Here is a 19100-nt window from a genome sequence, read left to right on the forward strand (position 1 = left end):
TGTTGGCTTGATGAGGAGGTGTGTCTTGGCAGGTAGAGTGGGGTGGAGTCAGGTAAGTGGAAAACTGCTGAATGAACTGTGACACCCTGGACAGATCGCCACATAGAGACAGACAACTGTCCACTCTCACACTCACGGTGAATTTAGAGTGTCCAATTTACCATATTGTATGTTTTTGGACTGTGGGAGGAAACCGGAGAAAACCCACACACACACACACACGGGGAGAACATGCACACTCCATGCAGAAAGGCCCTCTGGTAGCGTTAATTAAATTTTAACAGTGTTGTCAGTGTTGTCTGTGAGGATGGAGCTGAAGCTACAGAGCAAAATAAAGCTCAGTAACAGAGCAGTGTGTACATGATTTAAAGGAGAAGTACCTGATATAAAGGTGTATTATGGGCACAGGCCCAGGGGCACACTTGGTCTGAAAAAAAGTTTTCTTCTTTCTTCTCTTTAAATTTCAGATGACACAATGTATAACCACTAAAAAGCATGCTTATAATTCCTAGTCTAAACAGAATTATATAATTGGTCAAGTGCAAGTGTGGAAACCACAGTAACAACCCATCCCACCTCTATGCCGCTATCTTTAAATGACCCAGCACAGAAGCAACTGGACTGTGGGAGTAGACGTAGGCTAGCAGTGGTGGTTGTTTAAAAATAAAATAGCAGAATATAAAGTATATCACTTTTCAGGTCAAATAAACCTGGACATAATGTTTCTGTCTATATTGCTCAGCCCTAGTATTTACACTATGTATGTGTGTGTGTGTGTGTTATTGGAGGCCAGTCTTCAGCTTCTGATGATTTTATTTGAAAATGAAACATACAGAAAATGCAAACAATCTTTAGTCTCCATGTTCAGCGAGTGGGAAGAAGTCAGAACTTTAGTCCAACCCCTTCTCCTTGCACCGATAATTTATATGGCTATTTCATTTTATATATACTTCATACTCCTGTAGATGTTTTATTATTGTCATGATTTAGACATATTGACCAATACAATCACTGCCACTCTCACACCAAGGCAATCCATATAAATAAGACTCCTCCTTCAGAGCTGCCTCATACCACTGCTGCTGGCCAAGCTTTGTCACCACCACCCCAGCCTCCACCCTTCCAGATTGAGGTTTTAACTGGCTCAAATGTTTACATGTTACTGTCTTGGTAGGGCTCGCGCTTTGTTTGGCTTAGCATGAAGCTGGGATCTTCCAGGGAGCATCTAAATAATAATGAAGCCACTAGTGCAATTTCCATTTGTTGCAATACATGGTTCATTTATGATAATGTTCCTGACTGAACAGATATATCTACTGTATATTTTTATATTAAGAGATGATAGAAACATCCCTGTGATTTTCACGTCAATAACCATATAATCCCAATCATCTAACCTGATTGTATTCAATCATACTTATTCAAGTTTTAGATTTGAATAAAAACGGTGCCCATGGTCAAACGTGAACCCCAGAGGTCCAATTGCAGCTATAACTGACAGTATGGGTTTTTGATGTCAACGGTTTATATTGATTGCTGTAATATATTGTTAAAAAGCATCAATCCAACCTTGGGGGGAGAGATTTTCATCATGTTGTTTATTCCAAGTCAAGATCACATGGTAATGTGCTTATGCTTTGAACTCATCAGAACCTTACTGGCAAATAATAGGACTCCACAGAACTGAAATACATAGAAATTTAATGAAGTTTTTACAAAAAACAATGGCATCATCAAAACATCAAAACACTTTTTTGTACTATTTTCTTTTCTTACAAAACCACCACACACTCTAAAGCTACCCTGTACACTGATCAGGCTCAGGTTCCCCAAATAAAAATCTTCCCACTGAAATCATCTTTATCCCCTTGGTTTTCATATGTCTTGCTCTAACCTGGTTTTTTAATCCATATGGCTCAAATCTGATTCATTCAACCTCGTCTGAACCGCAGTAAACACTACACACTCTACTTTCCGCAGGCACAGAAACGAAAATCTGACCTGTGTCAGAAACAATAAGCTTTGTATAAACAGTCATGAAGATGAGATGATTTAAGTGCAGACCGTTTTTGTGAAACCTTGCCCCACATGAATATCATAATATATTCATAAGGTTTTTTTAATGGTCCGAGACCACCTAAAATACATCCAAGACTTGCTGCTCCTCTATCAACCTGCTTCTATCAAGGTTGATGCAGTTATGCATACATATGTCTCCTTGTTTTTTAAAAACACCGGCTTCACCTTTGCAGTGATCATGCAGTTTTCTATCCTTTATCCATTGTGTGATTTTATGTCATTTGTGAAAAACACTTTGATAAGTTGGGGCAGACAAATATCCTTATATCCAAAGCATGTCTTTGTTCTGTTGATGATTACTTAAGAGGTCTGCTCTACTGAATACTTGCCAGCAGGTCTTAATGTGGCTGTCACTGGCCTCTATTCTTCATAGTGGACATGTTTCGACCGGGTCCTGCAAAATGAACAGTATATAGATTATGTTTATGATGCACCTGTCTGAAAAAGAGGCTTCTATGACACAGTGAGGTCACAAACTTAAGACCGCCAAGCCACAGATTCAGCCTTCAGGTTATAAAGTATATATAAGGGGTTGATGCCGACCTGCTGTACATGCTACACTTCAGTAACATAAGTGACAAAATGTAAACTATAGCTGTGGCATAAGTAACTTGCAAAACGACATTACATGAGACTCCTCTGCTCGCTGCGTAGATCTCATTCCTTCCTACTTTCTTTCTGTTACAACAGCGCTGAGATGATCACACCTCCTTTGTCAATCTGAAATAAAGGTCTGTGCTTCGTGTCTGTGTAAATTCCACCTATTTTCGATCACGGCATTACATTCCCTTGGGACAGTGAGCGGGTCATCTCTGTGTGCACAAAGTAGGTCTTGAGCTCCCCTTTGCCCTTGACGTTGATGATGCCTCGACAAGTGCACATGTAGCCCAGGGTCACAAGGATTTGACTCGTCTCCTCAGTCACCTAGAGCAAAAAAGCAGATGGGTAACATGCATTCCGCTCATTTCACACAACTGGATTAACTTCCTGCAGGCAGAAACACTCAGCGCTCCACAGGATGTTGCATGTACTGTCTGCTGCTGACCATTAAACTTATAACAAACAAAACAGTTGTACTGTCGATGAGCCGCTCGGCAGAACCTGCAGGCAAAATGAGTGGGGAAAAATAAGAGAATATAATATAAAATGGTGTCTTGAAACTAACCTTTAGGTTAACACTTTACATAAATGTGTGCAGTCATTTGCATGTAGATTTGTTGTTTTAACAATGCTATAATGATCACACAGAATATACAGGGAACATTTTGAAAAAAACGTATTTTCCAGAAAAAGACAGGGTAGAGTGTCTAGTATTTAGTGTAAAATATGCTTATATACTTGAAGAATAACGGAAAGGGGGGCTTTTGAATGCAGAAGTATGACACACACTACTCTCTTGATCTTTTCAAAACCTACTGTTAAGGACTATGAGAAAATAATTAAAATCTTTACTTGTACAATAAATACAACACTAAGTTATAAAAGGATGGATTTAATTAGTCAGACATTGTGCTCAGTAGATGGCTCAAATGTGGCAGAACAGTGAAGTGTAATTCAGGCTGATATGATGTCATATACATGAATACCCTTTCTTATCAGAGCCAAGGCAGTTTGCAGACAAGATGACTCTGATGACTTTGACTGTGCTGACATTTAAAATGTAATGTACATCTACATTTGAAAAAGAGCAACCCTACTGGTTTTAAATGAACAGATTCAGACACAAAGGGATGTTTGAGAAACAGTTGGTTCTTGAATACATCATGGAAAGTGGTTGAGGCTGAAGTAAATTTGTAGTCAACAAACACTTGAGGAAAAACCAAATAAACCAAATAGTTTTATCTGTCTCGCTCCCATCCGCTTTCCTAGCTTGTTTAATATTTGAGTGTTTTTTTTTTTGGTTGAGTTAAATTTAAAGTTTTGAAACCCCTCTCATAAATAATCAACTCTTTTCAGTCAACATGAACAAAACTTGTTTCACCTTTGCTTTTCCTGTCAACATATCTGCTGTGAAATATTCATAATGGCTGGGAACTGGCATTTTTTTTGGCATTGGCATTCTGGTAACTATTTTCAACTGTGAACTAATAAACGCTTTGTGAGTATTTACAGCAACAGCTGGATGATGTCGACTTGACTCATGATAAACCACTAGATTAAAACAAATAAGGCTCTGGCTTCACAGTCAGCAGCCTAGCATGATCTTTAGCAAAGAGAAAAACAGAACTGATTTACCTGTATTTTCCCCAGGACCCCAGTGCTGTCCATTCTACTGGCTACATTCACTGTGTTCCCCCATATATCATACTGAGGTTTCTGGGCTCCAATGACTCCTGCTATCACTGGACCATGGTTAATACCTGAAAAAACAACACAGAGAGTCTGTGAACATTCCAGCTTAGTGTATGTGTCTATACCATGTGTACTATGTTACTATTGGTAGCACACTCAAGGGAAGGATGACACAGTCTATGTATTGATACAGAGGATACAGAGACACATGTTTAAATGTTTCTACCATATGTATGACATCATGGCCATTGTTGCTGTAGATGTAGTTAAATCCCTTTTGATATTATTGATCAATTATTGAATGCAGCTCTAAAAGGCCTCCAACCAAGAGACTTGCTGCTTTCAGAATAAGCAAAGCTTTTCACAAGATTTCATCAGAACATGAGATGGAGTGGAAGCTAAATGCAGCCGGACTCTACTCTACACATGCACAGCACCTCTGCTGAGCAGGCTCTGAAGCAGTGACATGACACCAGGCCTCTTTTTGCTCTGGTTTCTGAGTTAATTTCCAGCAATCTGGAAATTGCAGTCTGTATAAGTGCTCAAGCAGCGCGCACACACAGGCACATGGCCACTGGCTTTGTGCAGTCCCAGTGGGTGGGGACTAGTATCCCTCTCTGGTGGAGCGTTTTAAGTCCGTCTGCCAACAGCAGGGATGCTCAGTCACACACACGCATACTTGAGGTAATGGACCATCTCTTGCTGCGATCTCCACAGAAAAAGGTTGAATGCATCGAACTCTGACTCTTGCTGCATGCAGGGAGCTAGGATCTGCTCGGCTGCTTTCCTTTTCAGACCTACCTCTTGTGTACTCTTTAATCATTTCTCTCATGTTGCCTTGACTACAACAACCTCTTGCTATCATTTTATTTTCAGTTTTCTTGTTATTGAGATACCATTATTTAGTGATTGTCTAGAAAAAGGGTAGAACGTCTTGGACGCACAAAATGACTAAAGATACTGTCGCCTATATTCACAGTAATTGGTAACAAAACCAAAAAGGTAAAATGGTGAATTCACACTGCAGTAACTGTATAATATGTAACAGCAGGTGAAATGTGGCAAACAACTTCAGTAATCATTTACACTTTGCTCCTAAAGATAATTCTCGTGTGTAACTGACCGACTCTAAGTTTGAAGTCATTAAAGGAGTGTTTGTTGATAACATCCAGCTTCCCCACCAAGGCAAATGCAAACTCCACCATGGTCCCTAGGTGCATATACTGCCTGTCATGCTCCTGCAAATCAATGAAGGAACACAAACGCAACATTTACTTACTCGTAAAATATGCATGATTTTGCATTGACTCTGTGTGTTTGTCTGTGTCGTGAGTGTATACCTGTGATGTGTACTCTGGCCCTGTTGATGCATTCAGCCCGGTAGCAGCCATGTAAGTGCTCCCGATTGTCTTGATCTTTTCCACTCCACTGAATTTAGGTTTGGAGAGCAGCTACACAAAAAAGAAAAAAACACAATACATGCAACAGCTGAAACAAGTGGGGCCATGTAAGGGTGATGTGATAGCTTATGTGGTCATTTTTTTTGAAGACGCATATACATCTGTATGCATGCATACATACAATGATAAAAAACAAAAATAAAAAGGATAATATTCAGATACAAAATAGAAACTATCAAGTCATTCAAGTTGAACTTAGCATTTCAGATGCTGTGTAGGTTGAAGGTTGCATATATTATTTACCTCATCAAAATCAGCAATGATTTCATTCAGGAGCCTGAGGCACTCCAAACCTTCTTTGTTGACATCAGATTCTGTGTAAAACTCTTTAAAGTCTGGGATGGAGGCGAACATGACGCACACCAGGTCATAAGATTGGTGGTACAGGTCCTGTGTGACAGAGAGCATGAGGAAAAAGGCAGACTTGAGATTAGCCAGAGTCAAAAACAATGTCATTAAATTGTTGTAACACTGATCGATCACAGACTTCCAACATTGATAATATACAAATGAAATGGGTCTGATGTACAAATGTCGGACTGATTGTGTGAGGGTTATCAAACAGTCCATGGAACAGTTGCTCTAAAACACATTAGAAAAGCAACTTCCTGTTGAATCCTATTTAAGCAAAGAATAAGAGTCAGTTGCAGACTCTTTGGCAGCACTGCTATTAAAACTAACATGACCTCTGGTTCTTTTAAGCGTTCCAGTAAAACTTGACTTTTCATCGCTTACACAGTGAGAAACACTCAGGGGATATATGATTCAGAATGATAAATGAGAAGGGTCTCAAGCAAGCTTGAGAACACACCTACACTGCATCAACTAATATAAGTATTTTATACATTACATAAACACACATATACTTATATAAGTAGAGGTTTCTACTCATATCTGTTTCTGTACATGTGACACCTACACCATGTCCTGGGAGAGTTTTTCCTCACTCGATGTGAAAGTGTCACAGACTGTGAAGCCCTTCAGTGCAAATTGTGTTTGTGTTTGTGTGTTTTAGACAAATTTCAAAATCAACTTAACTTCCAGTATTGCCAATTCAGTGCAAAGCAATTTATTCATTTTGTTGGAATATGTTTATAACATATTACAACCTAATTCTCTTTCTTCAACAAAGTACATGCCATTATCTAAAAACAGGACATTAATTAAATATCTTCTGTATACAGTATGCATCATCAAGTCCCCTTTTATTTATTGGATAGATTAAAAAGCAGCAAAGAATTACATACATACATAATAATCTATTATATTGACTTGAAATATAGAATTTGTATGAGGTAAGCTGCTTTTGTAGTACAACCACACAGCTAATGAATGTAATGGATGTTGGCATGTAGCCACTGGTACTGAAAAGCCTGTGTAAAACCACATTTTATTACGTCGGATCTGCAGCTGTTTGTCAGGACAGAATTTACATGAGCCATACTGAAAAGCAAACATGACAAAATGCTTACTTCATTTTTCCAGTTGCGTGCCAGGAAGTGTTCTGCAACGTGTGCAGGCAGCACATTCTCCAGCAACACTCGGTTGAGGTTCTCCATGGTTTCAATCTCCTCACACTCTTTCTTGAACTTATTCTTCCACAGAAAGTCTAACCTACAGTAATATTCATTCTGTTACAAGAGGACACAGAGGTGAAGAGGCTGAAGGTACAGCTACAGTCACAGAGAAAAACAAACAGTTACTAAGGACTCCACCACAGCAAAAAAAAAGGCAAGGAACTTTTTTTTTATAACTTTCACAAAAACTTGTAAAACAGAAATAGTTTACGTTTTGTGGTGTTGGTTAATCCCATACCATGAAAAGCCACAAAACATGATTACAAGCACTATATTTTCAAGAGGTTTAATAAGGACACAGCATGTACTGTAAGTTGCTTTAGGATAAGTGGGAGGTGCTCAAGTAAAAATAGTTAGTGCAAAGTAATAAAATGTAATTTTAGAAATATAATTACTGTCAAAGAAACTTTGGGACAGAGACAAAGTGTGGTAATATATCAGAGCAGTATAGTGAAACTTCACAAATTAATAATAATTTAATAATTATTTTTGCTCACCTTTGCTGTGTTTTCATAAAATAGTCATTTGTCGTCTACAAATACATTTGTTTAACATTAAGACTGATTACGTTTCCTAATACTGTCCAGATTTGTGGCTCTACATATTGTGTTATGCACAGGTTAACATTACCCAGAGTAAACATGTAATTGTGTGTCATGATGAAAAAGTAGAATGCATTACACAGTTTGCTTATTTTTGAGGGTGTACTATAGCTGCAGAGCACAGCAGTCCCCTGTTTCTGGACCGCTTCCAAGTACAGTGAGTTCCCTGCAGAGAGGCATCATCTCAAAATAGCGGAGCTAAAGAGCACACAGCTCTTCAGAATGACCAGTCTCTACTCCCTGCATCTCCTGGCTAGTAAATATCAACATCTATCTCGACCAGAGTGGCTGGCGGGAGGCCAGACAAGCTGGCCTTTTACAATATTTATATTTATATATACCTCAAACACAGCAGAGGTTACATTTTTCTGCATTTACATTAAAATATGACCTGAACCTGACCAGCACAGCAGATACATTTAAAACTATAAAATGTTTTCATGCATGAGAGACTGATAACTATTGACAAGACCATGAGATCACAGAATCCACCACCAGGAGGGATGTGAGCAATTTAGAGGATAGAACAAAGACTAGCATGGACAAAATTGGATTCCAAATTGGGAGAAATCATGAATAAAATATGGAAAAATCCCAAACACAAAGCACAAACCTTTGCCAAGGCTGCCCAGTTTCCCACAGGGTTAATATAATCGCTTATCTCACAAGGTTAAAAACATTAAAAAAAAAAACAATAATCCTCGAATCCAGTATCTTATCATTTATTATTTGAGCCATAAACTACATGCTGAGGAAATTTCAACAAATCTGTCCTTTACTTTTCGACATATGCTGCTTATAGACAGACAAATAGACAGGCAACCAGACAAATGCAGCTACAAACATAACCTCCTTGGCAGAGGTTAATGGAAACACTGTATGGTGGAGTGTGACTGTGATGTTGAGGTAAGAGCAAAGTTGAAGAGTAAATTCCATTCGAGCTGTGATGTGAAAATAAGTTGCAAGAGACAGACAACACAGATAATGTCCGTTAAACTATTATAGTGTTGACTTACCTGTCTGGCAAGCACAAGTAGGGTGATGAAGAAGATAAAGAGGGAGATAGAGCCCATAGTCTTCAGGTCTTTGAGAACACCTGGTCTTGAAGGGCAGAGCAAAGGAAGTAAGGTTTTTGTGAGGGGAGGGACAGAAGACGGAAAAGACAACGGACAGAAAAAGATAAAAACAAAAGTGAAAGTTGAAAAACAAAAAAGAGGGGGGGGGGCTTAAAAGGTAAGAAACATGATTACGAACATTTAATTAAAGTCTCAGATTATAATCAGTACTCTATGGCATGTCACATGAATGGTTAGCAGACCATTATATTCCAAGCTGTCACTTGTTTAAGAGTGTCACTTCTGCTTTGCTGTGACAAGCGATTGTTTACTGTTTACATGCCAGTGGCTCAGTGTTTCACTCAGTACCAACATCTCTATAGACACGATGAACATACTGCAGTCATTAAATGTATAGTTTCACTTCAAAGCCAAGCAGTAGTAGTAGTCTTTCTACACTCATATCAGTACCATCGCGTATGTATTGTACACTATATGCAAGTACTATATGCTTTCTATATGCAATACTTTAAAAAAACATTACAATACACTCTGATTCACCAACTGCACACTTTCACACATTCAAAGCTTAAAACCCACTGCAATGCAAAAGTTTAATTTATTCACATTTATCTACACTAAAAGTCTTTATAGCAGTGGAGGCTAGCTGACCACATTTTAAGTAAAGGCTACGAAATTCAAACAGTACTGTTAAATCCTAATTTCTGTGCGCACATTTTACATATTAATGAACTCAGAAGTAGGGCAACGATCAGTGAATGCCTGAGAAAACAGCCTGCATGTTCTGCATTTTGCCTGGGTGATCTTCTAATCAATTCTCTGCACGCAATGAATGGCAATGACAGAAAACAGGCAGAAGGGACGGGATGACAAATCCGAGATGGGAAGCATATGGACAGGAAGCATAGTTTAATTAACTTTCTCTGATGACAACTCCACAGAGGTTTAGAGAAAAAAAATTAAAGCTTTTTCTATATGTCAAAATTTCAATTGACAATGAACCCTTTCCTTAGGGAATTTTGTCTTACCAGGAGGGAAAAACACCAAAGTAAATCACTACAAAGACAGAAAACTGTCCTTTGCAGGAGATTACATTGTTCAAGCGTTAATTGACAAAGTCTCTTTGGACACTTTAACTGACAACAGAATAGTGAGTATTTCTGGGGCCTATAAGTTTCTGCTTTCAGACATTTTATTCAAACCCTTCTATTTCTATGTACAGCTTCTAGCTGCTACTGTATGAATCACAAATGTTCTTATTTGAGTGCTCTCATAATGTCCAAGGACTTTTTTTCCCATTATTGGCTGTCTATGCAACAGCTCAAGGATTTGTCTTTAAGTGATGTCATCTCTAACCTCTTTGCTGCTCAGTTTGGCTGCTCAGTTTATTGAAGTGCATTCATATAACACAGAAAAAGAGCAGATTTTAGAGTAGAATATCCTTCAGTGCATTACATATAAACCAACCAGCCAGCGCTTCAAGAGATGTGGTTTTCAGCTGTGAGAGTAAGATGAGGAATTTAAGTACCCAGTACAGACGAAACTTCACAAATTCACAACACAAAATCATATGCACTTAATCACACATAAAGGTCTCGATTACACATTTCAGGTAATCTTCAATTTAATATGATGAAAAAATTTAAAATGATGTCCAAATTTTAAGAAAGGTTCAATGTCTCTGAAAAGAAAATGATAAACTTTCTCATGATAATTTGCTATTTGACAGCTGCACACTGCATTGAATAGAAACAATCTAGGCATTGTTTTCTGTGAAAAAAACAAAATTTCTTAAAATGGATGCGTTAGTTTAGGCCAACATAAGTTACTGTCACCATAAACCTTAACACCACCTGTCTTTTTTCAGTTTTTATTTTTTGTTTTCACTGTCAATCAAGCAATGGTTACATCAGCCTGATTTTTATTCCTACATGGAATTGCTCGTTTCCATGTCGCACTTGTGACATATTGAGGACTTCTGCCTTTGAGAAACTGGTTTAATTACCTCATTATGCAGTTCATCCTTATTAAGCAGCTAAGTTCCCAAGCTGCTGACATTTGAGCAGGCTGTAAGAATGCAGTGTGGAATATCAAAATTAAGTGAGTGCTTTTAGCCGGGAAGTAGGGGGAACAGGGGAGCAGTGCATAGAGAAATGTTGTGTGGCGAGTGAGGAGCATGTTAATGGTAACAGTAACCGTATAATTCCATATAATTGGTGTTATGGTCATTTGTTTTTCAGTTTGGACTGATAATGTTGTTTCTTAATTATTCTGAATTGATGGGTTTATTTCTTACCATTTCATTTTGATGAAGCTGTGGCACATACATGCACATACATATACATAAGACTGCAATGACATTTCATAGCTATAGATTTAAGGCGGGCCAATCATTATGACTTGATAGACTGCTACTTAATTGACTTCCATTTGACACAATTATCTCAACAACACCGACCTTATCTTCAGTACACACACTGCCATGACATTTAGTATTCACTGACCTTACAGAACACAAGTACTCCCCTTTCCCCCAAAGCTGCAGGGTACAAACTGAGTGTATGTGACCTGCTGAGACAGCTGACTAGTTCCCTTTATGGGATCATTAATGTTCCCTTTTGGCCTTATCAGTCTAAGCAGGTGTTAAATGTTATCACAATATGGTAACGCAACAACAAAAAACCCTACATGGGCATCCACTGTTATTTGTTTTGGTTTTTTTTACCTCCACAAAGCAACTGACTGTCAACTCAACTCTTTTCTCATGCTATGTCAACACTCTCCCCTCATCTGTATATAATAACATTCTAAATGATATCCGTTTCTGTTTACCTACCGGTCAAGGATTTCAGTCCTGTACAGGAATCTGCTGTACTCATCCAGCAGCGAAGCGTGTGTTTGCAGAATAATGATGTTGTAAACAACTACAGCTGTCAACATAATCATCATCTTCAACTCGTAGTTTATCCTCAGAAATACTGAGCAAGAGATAAGGCCCAGGATGCAGCTGTAAATTAAATACTGGACAGACAAAAATGACAAACAGATTAGTTCATTGATTAGCTCTAAAGTTGTCAAAAAGAATTAAGTTGAAATTAGATGACATTCAGCTTCACTTACAGGAAGGTAGAAATTGTCTTTGCCAGATAAAGTAACTAGCTGTCCGTTTGGGTAAAATAGTGTTTCATTGGATGAATTGTAAACAGAAACTGGAGGCAATGCATGGTCTTCTAAAAAGAACTGGAGATAAAAACAAAAAAATATACAAAAAAGACAAAGTCAAGAGGACTGGAGCAATTATAGAAAATGTATTTACAATTAAAATGCACCACAAAAACCACACAACTGACATGCAAATGTAATTGACGTGCAGTCCCTCAGTCTCCTTGCCTTGCATGTCAACATTTTACTTGCAGGAGGAAAACAGAATGAGCCTAATTGTGACAAGCATTCAATAATGTTCTTTAAAGTGAACCTGCAGGATAAGATGAGGATTGGCTGCCCTACTGAGCAAAGCCAAGTTAATTTGGTTCATACGCCCTGAGCGACTGACCCACGTCAGGTGAAAAACAAGATTATAATCTCTTAAATCGATTTGTGTGAAGGTCTAAACTGGGGTCCTGACACCGTGAACAAGCCTCAGGCTATCCCACCCTTACCCAAGCTAAGTCTTTTTCTCTCTACAGAAATACACATTTGTCACAAACTGTGACAAAAGTACAAATGTTATGGACAATACCCCATTATTACATGCAAATGTTGACATTGTGGAGGGGATGTGTTTCATGATTGAAAAAGCCAATTGATAGACCACTTCACAAAAGAAAACAATGCAAAAGAAATATTACCTTTTCTCAGGGGTTAAAGATCAAAGTTGTTTAATAAATACATATTGAAAAGTATATTGAACTAAAATAACAGTGCAGCCACAGCCCATAAGACTGGCATGAGTATACTGAGGCACCACATCCCTTTTTAAATTTTCCAAAAAGGTATTTTATGTGTTGTGTTTAACACATAACAAAGCACACTGCAGACACACTGAGCCCACTGCAGTTAAAACAAGGGAGTGAAGGGTTGTAATATGTCATTTCTTGAGAATACCTAATTGATGGTAACCCTTCCTGTCTGCAGTGTTTGCACATCACAGCTTACCATATTGAAGACGGCCATTATGAGTATTAGAGCTGTGGTTGTCATAGTGAGAGTGATACGGGGCCATGGCTTGTTGGCAATGATGACTGATGACCTCAGCAGCCACATCCAAGAAGTTGAGGCACTTTTACTGCACTGCTGCAGACACACACAAAAACATAAACATACAACAATGTAAATATGATATATATTTATATTTAATATACAATATTAAAAGTCCACTGAAAACAAAAGGATACTTCAACATCCGTTTTTAGGGATATCTGAACTGCGTCAACAGGACTCAAATCAGCAGACAAAAATATCCCACACACTGTCCAACTTACATTAACACTGATAGATGTTAGGCCCTAATTAGTCAGCGTATACTGAAACATTATATAAGAGTGAAGGAGAGAGGGGTCTATCAACTTAATGGTACATGCTATACTGTACATGGAATTCTATCATGTACATAATAGTACATGATACCCTGTCACACAACATGGCAGACTATGTGGAAGAGGACCTGCTCCCATTGCGGATATAGATAAACTCACTCTAGGATAACAAAAATGATTCTTAGGTGATTATTCACTGATGAGAAAATAATTTAAAATATTTCAACAATTTCAACCAATTACACCCCTTAAATTCTACACACTGGATATTTGATTGCAGTAGACACTGTGCAATCACACTCCTCATTTTAACCTACCATAGCAGCACTGCTAGTAATTGTTGTAGCAATATGACAATGGCAGGCCACACACTTTAGCATCATCACTTGTAAATGTTTACTACTTGGTTTTCACTCGTGCAGAAAATGCAATCTTCCCAGGCCTCAGGAAATGCAGTCAGTTGTTACAGTCAATTACTTTCCCTCTGCTGCCTACTGCTGAATGTGGTTCACTCCAAGACAATGACAGCAAAAAGCCCAAATCATTTACTTGATCATCTCAGAGCAATATCTGAGCGTCACTGGAGCTGAATGGATATGACATTTGAGCAGCTCAGAGAAGTGAATTACAATGCAATAAACTATGGATGGCAGGCTGTACTATGTATGAACAGGATTAGTGGAAAATATAGACAGCCACATTATTTGTGCAAGTGTATTTGCAAATATGGTTAGCCTCTAGATTAATAGTTAATTATTTTTTCAAGCAAATCCTGATTGACATGTTTCATCCGCATGCTGTTAAAATATCAACATTTGCAGCTGTCTGTGTGGAGCTCCTCTCATCAGATGATCATGGACAAACATACCAGTCCAAAAGGACTGGTATGTGGAGCGCCTTGTAATTGTCGGTGAGAATTTTCAGTGATCTTGTGGTGTAAAGTGGCTGTAGTGACAATTTCTACAGACTCATCTGCTTGATTTTTAAAAAAGACATGTAAAAAAATTCTTAGTAACTCCCCTGTCAGACCTTTGTTTTGAGATTGTATCAGCAGTTTAAAAGCCTTATATCTTGTGGATAAAAGCCGTCTCTGAACGTCCTGGTTCGCGTGCTGGGTCTTGAACCATCTGTCTGATGGCAGGAGCATGAAGAAACAACTGTAGCTAGGGTAGCTGGGGCTAGAGAGAATACATTGTGCCTTCCTCCTGCAGTGCTGGCTGTAAAAGTCCTCAAGGGTTGGCAGCTCTGACCTGGTGATGCGCTGCACTGATTTTACCACCTTCTGAAGTGCTTTGCACTAGAGGGCCGAGCAGCTTCTATACCAGGCCGTGATATTCCCAGCCAGGATACTCTCAATGGTACATCTGTCAAAGAGTATCCTGGTATGCATGCCAACCCTCCTCAGTCACCGCAGGGAGAAAAGAACACGGCACGGAATATTGTCTGGTCCGGGAGCTTTGTGTGCATCCCTCCGGAAAACCTGGAATGGGCAGTCATCTTGCCCTTACATTTCTAACTTGCAGTCGCTGTCAAAACATGCATGGTAAGAGTTCAGCTCCTCAGGCAGAGAAGCTGGCACCTCCCCCATATGCTGCAGCTCTTACTCTTACCCACAAACCTCTGCTAAAGCCACTCAGTTTGCCACTGTGTCAATATATATACAGTGTCCTCTTTCTCACAAGGTTAATAATTATCTTGAAATGTCTCTGAATCTAGATCAGATTTGCCACCAAAATCTAATAATTTCTTTCTTGTGCCTCAACATACATCCACAGAAAATTGTATCCAAATCCCTCCTTTATGTTTTGAGTTAAGCTGCTCACAGACAAACAGACACACCAAAAATTGACATCCTTGGTGATCAGAGCAGTCACAGCTGTCTAAAGTGGCAGGGCGTGGGCTGGTGTGATGAACAGAACCCGTTTCATGCAGATGATCATGATTACTTTTTTATCAGAGGCTCCCATCAGGCACTTGTGTTGAACTGAGCGCACTTAAGCCAACAACACTGACACTTAGTAGTCTATTGAGATGACCAAAGTGGCCACTTGGGCCACTCGTATGATTAGGACAAATAACATTCAGCACAGAAGTGTCCCATTAGACAGTCGGCACGTCCAGGTTAAATAAAGGTTTTAAAATAAAAGGGTACTACTAAAATTACTCACCAGAAAGTGCCCAATGAAACATATGAAGAGGATCAAGGACATGATGAGAAAAGCCATTCCAAAAGATATCTTCAAGATAGTTGTCCTAAAAAATATTCAGTCCACCAAAATTAGTTCATAGCTTAGTTTTCGTCAAAGGAAAGACTTATTATATAATACATTTATTGTATAATAATGTAAAATTAAATGCACATACTTTGGAAGGACAAGAATCTGTACAATGAAAATGCAGAAGAAGATCAAACAGGCACAGGTGACATAGTACTTGAAGGCTGGCAAGGTTGTTGCTCTGTACTAAAAGAAGAAAAAAAGAAGGTAAAGGTCAAAGAGAGTAGCCAAAACAACATACACTTACAGTATTCTCTATTTTTGTCTTTGGAATGACTACTGCAATGTACATGCAGTATACAGTAGATGTATACAAAGGGATTAATGATGACAGTATGATTGTTTATTACCTCCTTCTCCAAGGATTTGTTGTGAAAGAACAATGATATTCTTTGAATGTCCTCAGACTTCAGCCACTGCCTGGAGATATATAGACATAGTTAGAAGCCAGATAAAAAGGAAGATATAGGCACCATTAAAAGTATAGTTTGCATGGAAAGCTTTAGGAATCCCTGGGCAAATACTATAGGTAAAACGGCGCCACTATATAACCAGACAGCACTGATTGATGAGCAGCCTTCTACTTACAGACAAAACTTAATTCACTTGATGGGCTTTACATATATGGGATGTGTTAAAGGCCCTGATGTAAACATCACTTTCTTCATGTTTGTTTGCATTAATTGTGTCACATTATCAACACAGAAAACTAAATGAGGAGGTATATTACACAAAATTGTCAAAACGTTGTAATTCGTTTTCATTTGAATATAAGTGGGAGCAAGTTAAACCATCATTGAGGCCTAAACATAAAAATGATCAGATTATTCTGCACATAAGCTCATTGGTGGTGCTGGGATGTAATGGCAGCTATGACAGTTAACTGTTCACATCAGAGGTAAATGTTGAGGTGGTGAGTGTTGATGCTGCTACAGCATCAGCATTAATAATATTAATAAAAATTAAAAGAAAAGCAAACAACAGTACGGAAAGCTTTTGCCGCTCTAGTCCTGACTGGTTTTGGCATTCATGAAGGTCAGTGAATGGTTTTTTGATTCGTCTGAACCTGTACTTTCCAAATATATTTTAACAAAGGCCTAATATATGGTTCTGTGCAACAACCCTCGTGGAATGTCAGGTTAGAGTGACTAAGATTGCTAAACATAATAATAGACATGTCAGCTACCATGAACACAGACAAAGGTACATTACACAACACCCAGGGCAGACAGACCTGACTGATGTGCATCTAATGAAACACTGGCTGATGGAAGTCTTTCCTGCAGCTCCTGCATTAACTCTTTTGAACAAAGCTTCACATTTTTCAGGTGGTGGTTGTTTTTGCGGCAGTAAATTAGTGGGGCATTGTGATCAGGGGGAAGTTCCATTCAGCACATTTAAACCATTCAAACTTTTCCGTAGTCTTAAAAAAGGAGAAGCCCGAGGCCCAATGGCATTGGCGTTCATGTCTTGAAACACCATGCTTTATTTTTTTTTTGCTTAATTTTCAAGTTGTCCTTATAGATACATATGGTTAATTGTCTTTGGGCACAGGAACAATTATAGCATCCATCCAAAGACACACAGCAACTGCAGGCCTTGGGGGCTCCAAGTCCCTTGTTCATCTACCATAATACTACCAGACCCTGGTCCCAGATCATTGCTAGGCATATTGGTAACCATCATTTATCCTTCCATCATCCAGATTTTAGGCCAAGCTAAATAGCATAAAAAGTAGAAGTGCTCCAACATGTGGAGAAAGACTCATTTTTAATGTCTGTAGGTGTTGCATTTGCGTTTGTTTTAACATTGCTATGCTTTATCAATTCTAATTTCAAAAGATGGCACATGCTATCAATGCTATTGCACATTCATTTTAAAATGATGCCCTTACTTTTGTGAATTTATCCCATCAAAGGTCCTTATCATCCTCTCATTAAGTTCCTCTTCAAACCGTTTCTTCTGAGACTTTGTCCTGTTATGGTGACAATAAAGAGAGAGAATATATTTTAAGTTCACATAATTAGTCACACACTTCAAAGCATCTTGCAGATGTCTAGTCTCATTAAACATCTTGTCTTCAGTCGCTGTACTTTTAAAAGATGGGGATGATCCTGCCAAAGAAAATAGTGGTGGAGCTGTAAAATGAGCAGCTTGCCTTTCTGATCTCCTCTGGAAGTGATACTGCCCCAGCGGCACATCCTAGACACAGAGAGACAAGTTAAAGGCTTCAGCTCAACCTTCCCGGCTCCTAAACATCAGCATACTGTGTAGGGAAAAAAAATGACACACAGCAGTATTGATCTTCCCGTTCTCATTAGTCATGCTGTCTCTGTGGTGCAGGTTGGCGAAGGGCTTGGCTGCTCCCCAGGACTCAAGGTAGCGAGTCATCCTGACTGAGGCCCTCATCTTTGCTCCATATATTGCGTGTCTGGGACGGTAATGATGCTGTGGACTCCAGCGCTCCACCTGGACATATCAGGAGAAGTTGTTATTTAATAGCATTCAATTTAATGGCCAATATTTGTTTAGTTAGATGCGATACATGAGATTTGGTACCTTTGGATTGATAACCAAATAAGTGATGACTCCATGTTCCTTAAGGTAGGGGTCCCTTTCCTGTCCATCTCCATCTTCCACCTTATATGCACCATTCAGGTGCTCTAGTGTCACTGAAGTGATGTGAACTCGCCTGACAATGATGACAATGATGTTAAACTCAACCAAACAAATATCTAGATTTATGAACCATTGAGGATATAGCAATATAAAACCTTCACCTACAATTAACTGTGTACCAATGCAAAAATACCTAATGCAAGTAGAAACTAGTGTTTCTCTTATTAAAAGTTCACTTACCCTGGTACACCCCCTGCCTCCATATGATTGGCCAGCGTGACATCATGTGACCACACATCGTACTGCCATTTCTGAAGTCCAATCACACCACACAGGACATTCCCTGAATGTACGCCAACACGCATGTTGATGTCAACCCCCGTAGCATCTCTCACTTTTCTGTCATACATCAAATATATTTTTATTAATTTATATTATATAATTTAATTCAATAGATTATAAAAAAAACAGCTGTGCCAAGTGCTTTACTCTATGACCTCTACTGTTTATGCAAATCACTGAAAATCAAGAAAAATACAGATATGGAAATGGTCTTTATTTTATATTTAAACTCATTGTCAAGC

The 19100-nt window shown here is 38.7% G+C and overlaps 1 protein-coding gene across 2 annotated transcripts in view; it reads right to left on the reverse strand.

The window, feature by feature from the left end:
* Positions 1-1684: 1684 nt before the first annotated feature.
* The window catches only part of adcy2a (adenylate cyclase 2a), a 40799-nt gene continuing 23383 nt past the window's right edge, over positions 1685-19100 (reverse strand). The window contains exons 8-25 of one of the 2 annotated variants that reach the window (XM_058648216.1): positions 18757-18915; positions 18457-18589; positions 18190-18366; positions 18056-18099; positions 17792-17872; positions 16248-16317; positions 15986-16083; positions 15790-15874; positions 13242-13376; positions 12207-12326; positions 11923-12107; positions 9027-9111; positions 7304-7462; positions 6075-6221; positions 5712-5822; positions 5495-5609; positions 4315-4439; positions 1685-3003 (exon numbers count right to left, since the gene is read on the reverse strand). In XM_058648216.1, the coding sequence (XP_058504199.1) occupies positions 2851-3003; positions 4315-4439; positions 5495-5609; positions 5712-5822; positions 6075-6221; positions 7304-7462; positions 9027-9111; positions 11923-12107; positions 12207-12326; positions 13242-13376; positions 15790-15874; positions 15986-16083; positions 16248-16317; positions 17792-17872; positions 18056-18099; positions 18190-18366; positions 18457-18589; positions 18757-18915 (2182 nt within the window). In that variant the 3' untranslated portion in view covers positions 1685-2850. Of the gene's footprint in view, positions 3004-4314; positions 4440-5494; positions 5610-5711; positions 5823-6074; positions 6222-7303; positions 7463-9026; positions 9112-11922; positions 12108-12206; positions 12327-13241; positions 13380-15789; positions 15875-15985; positions 16084-16247; positions 16318-17791; positions 17873-18055; positions 18100-18189; positions 18367-18456; positions 18590-18756; positions 18916-19100 lie in introns of both variants that reach the window. The other variant, XM_058648215.1, reaches the window with a different exon arrangement.

This window comes from Solea solea, chromosome 13 (assembly GCF_958295425.1).
Source record: "Solea solea chromosome 13, fSolSol10.1, whole genome shotgun sequence".
Lineage (NCBI taxonomy): Eukaryota > Metazoa > Chordata > Actinopteri > Pleuronectiformes > Soleidae > Solea > Solea solea.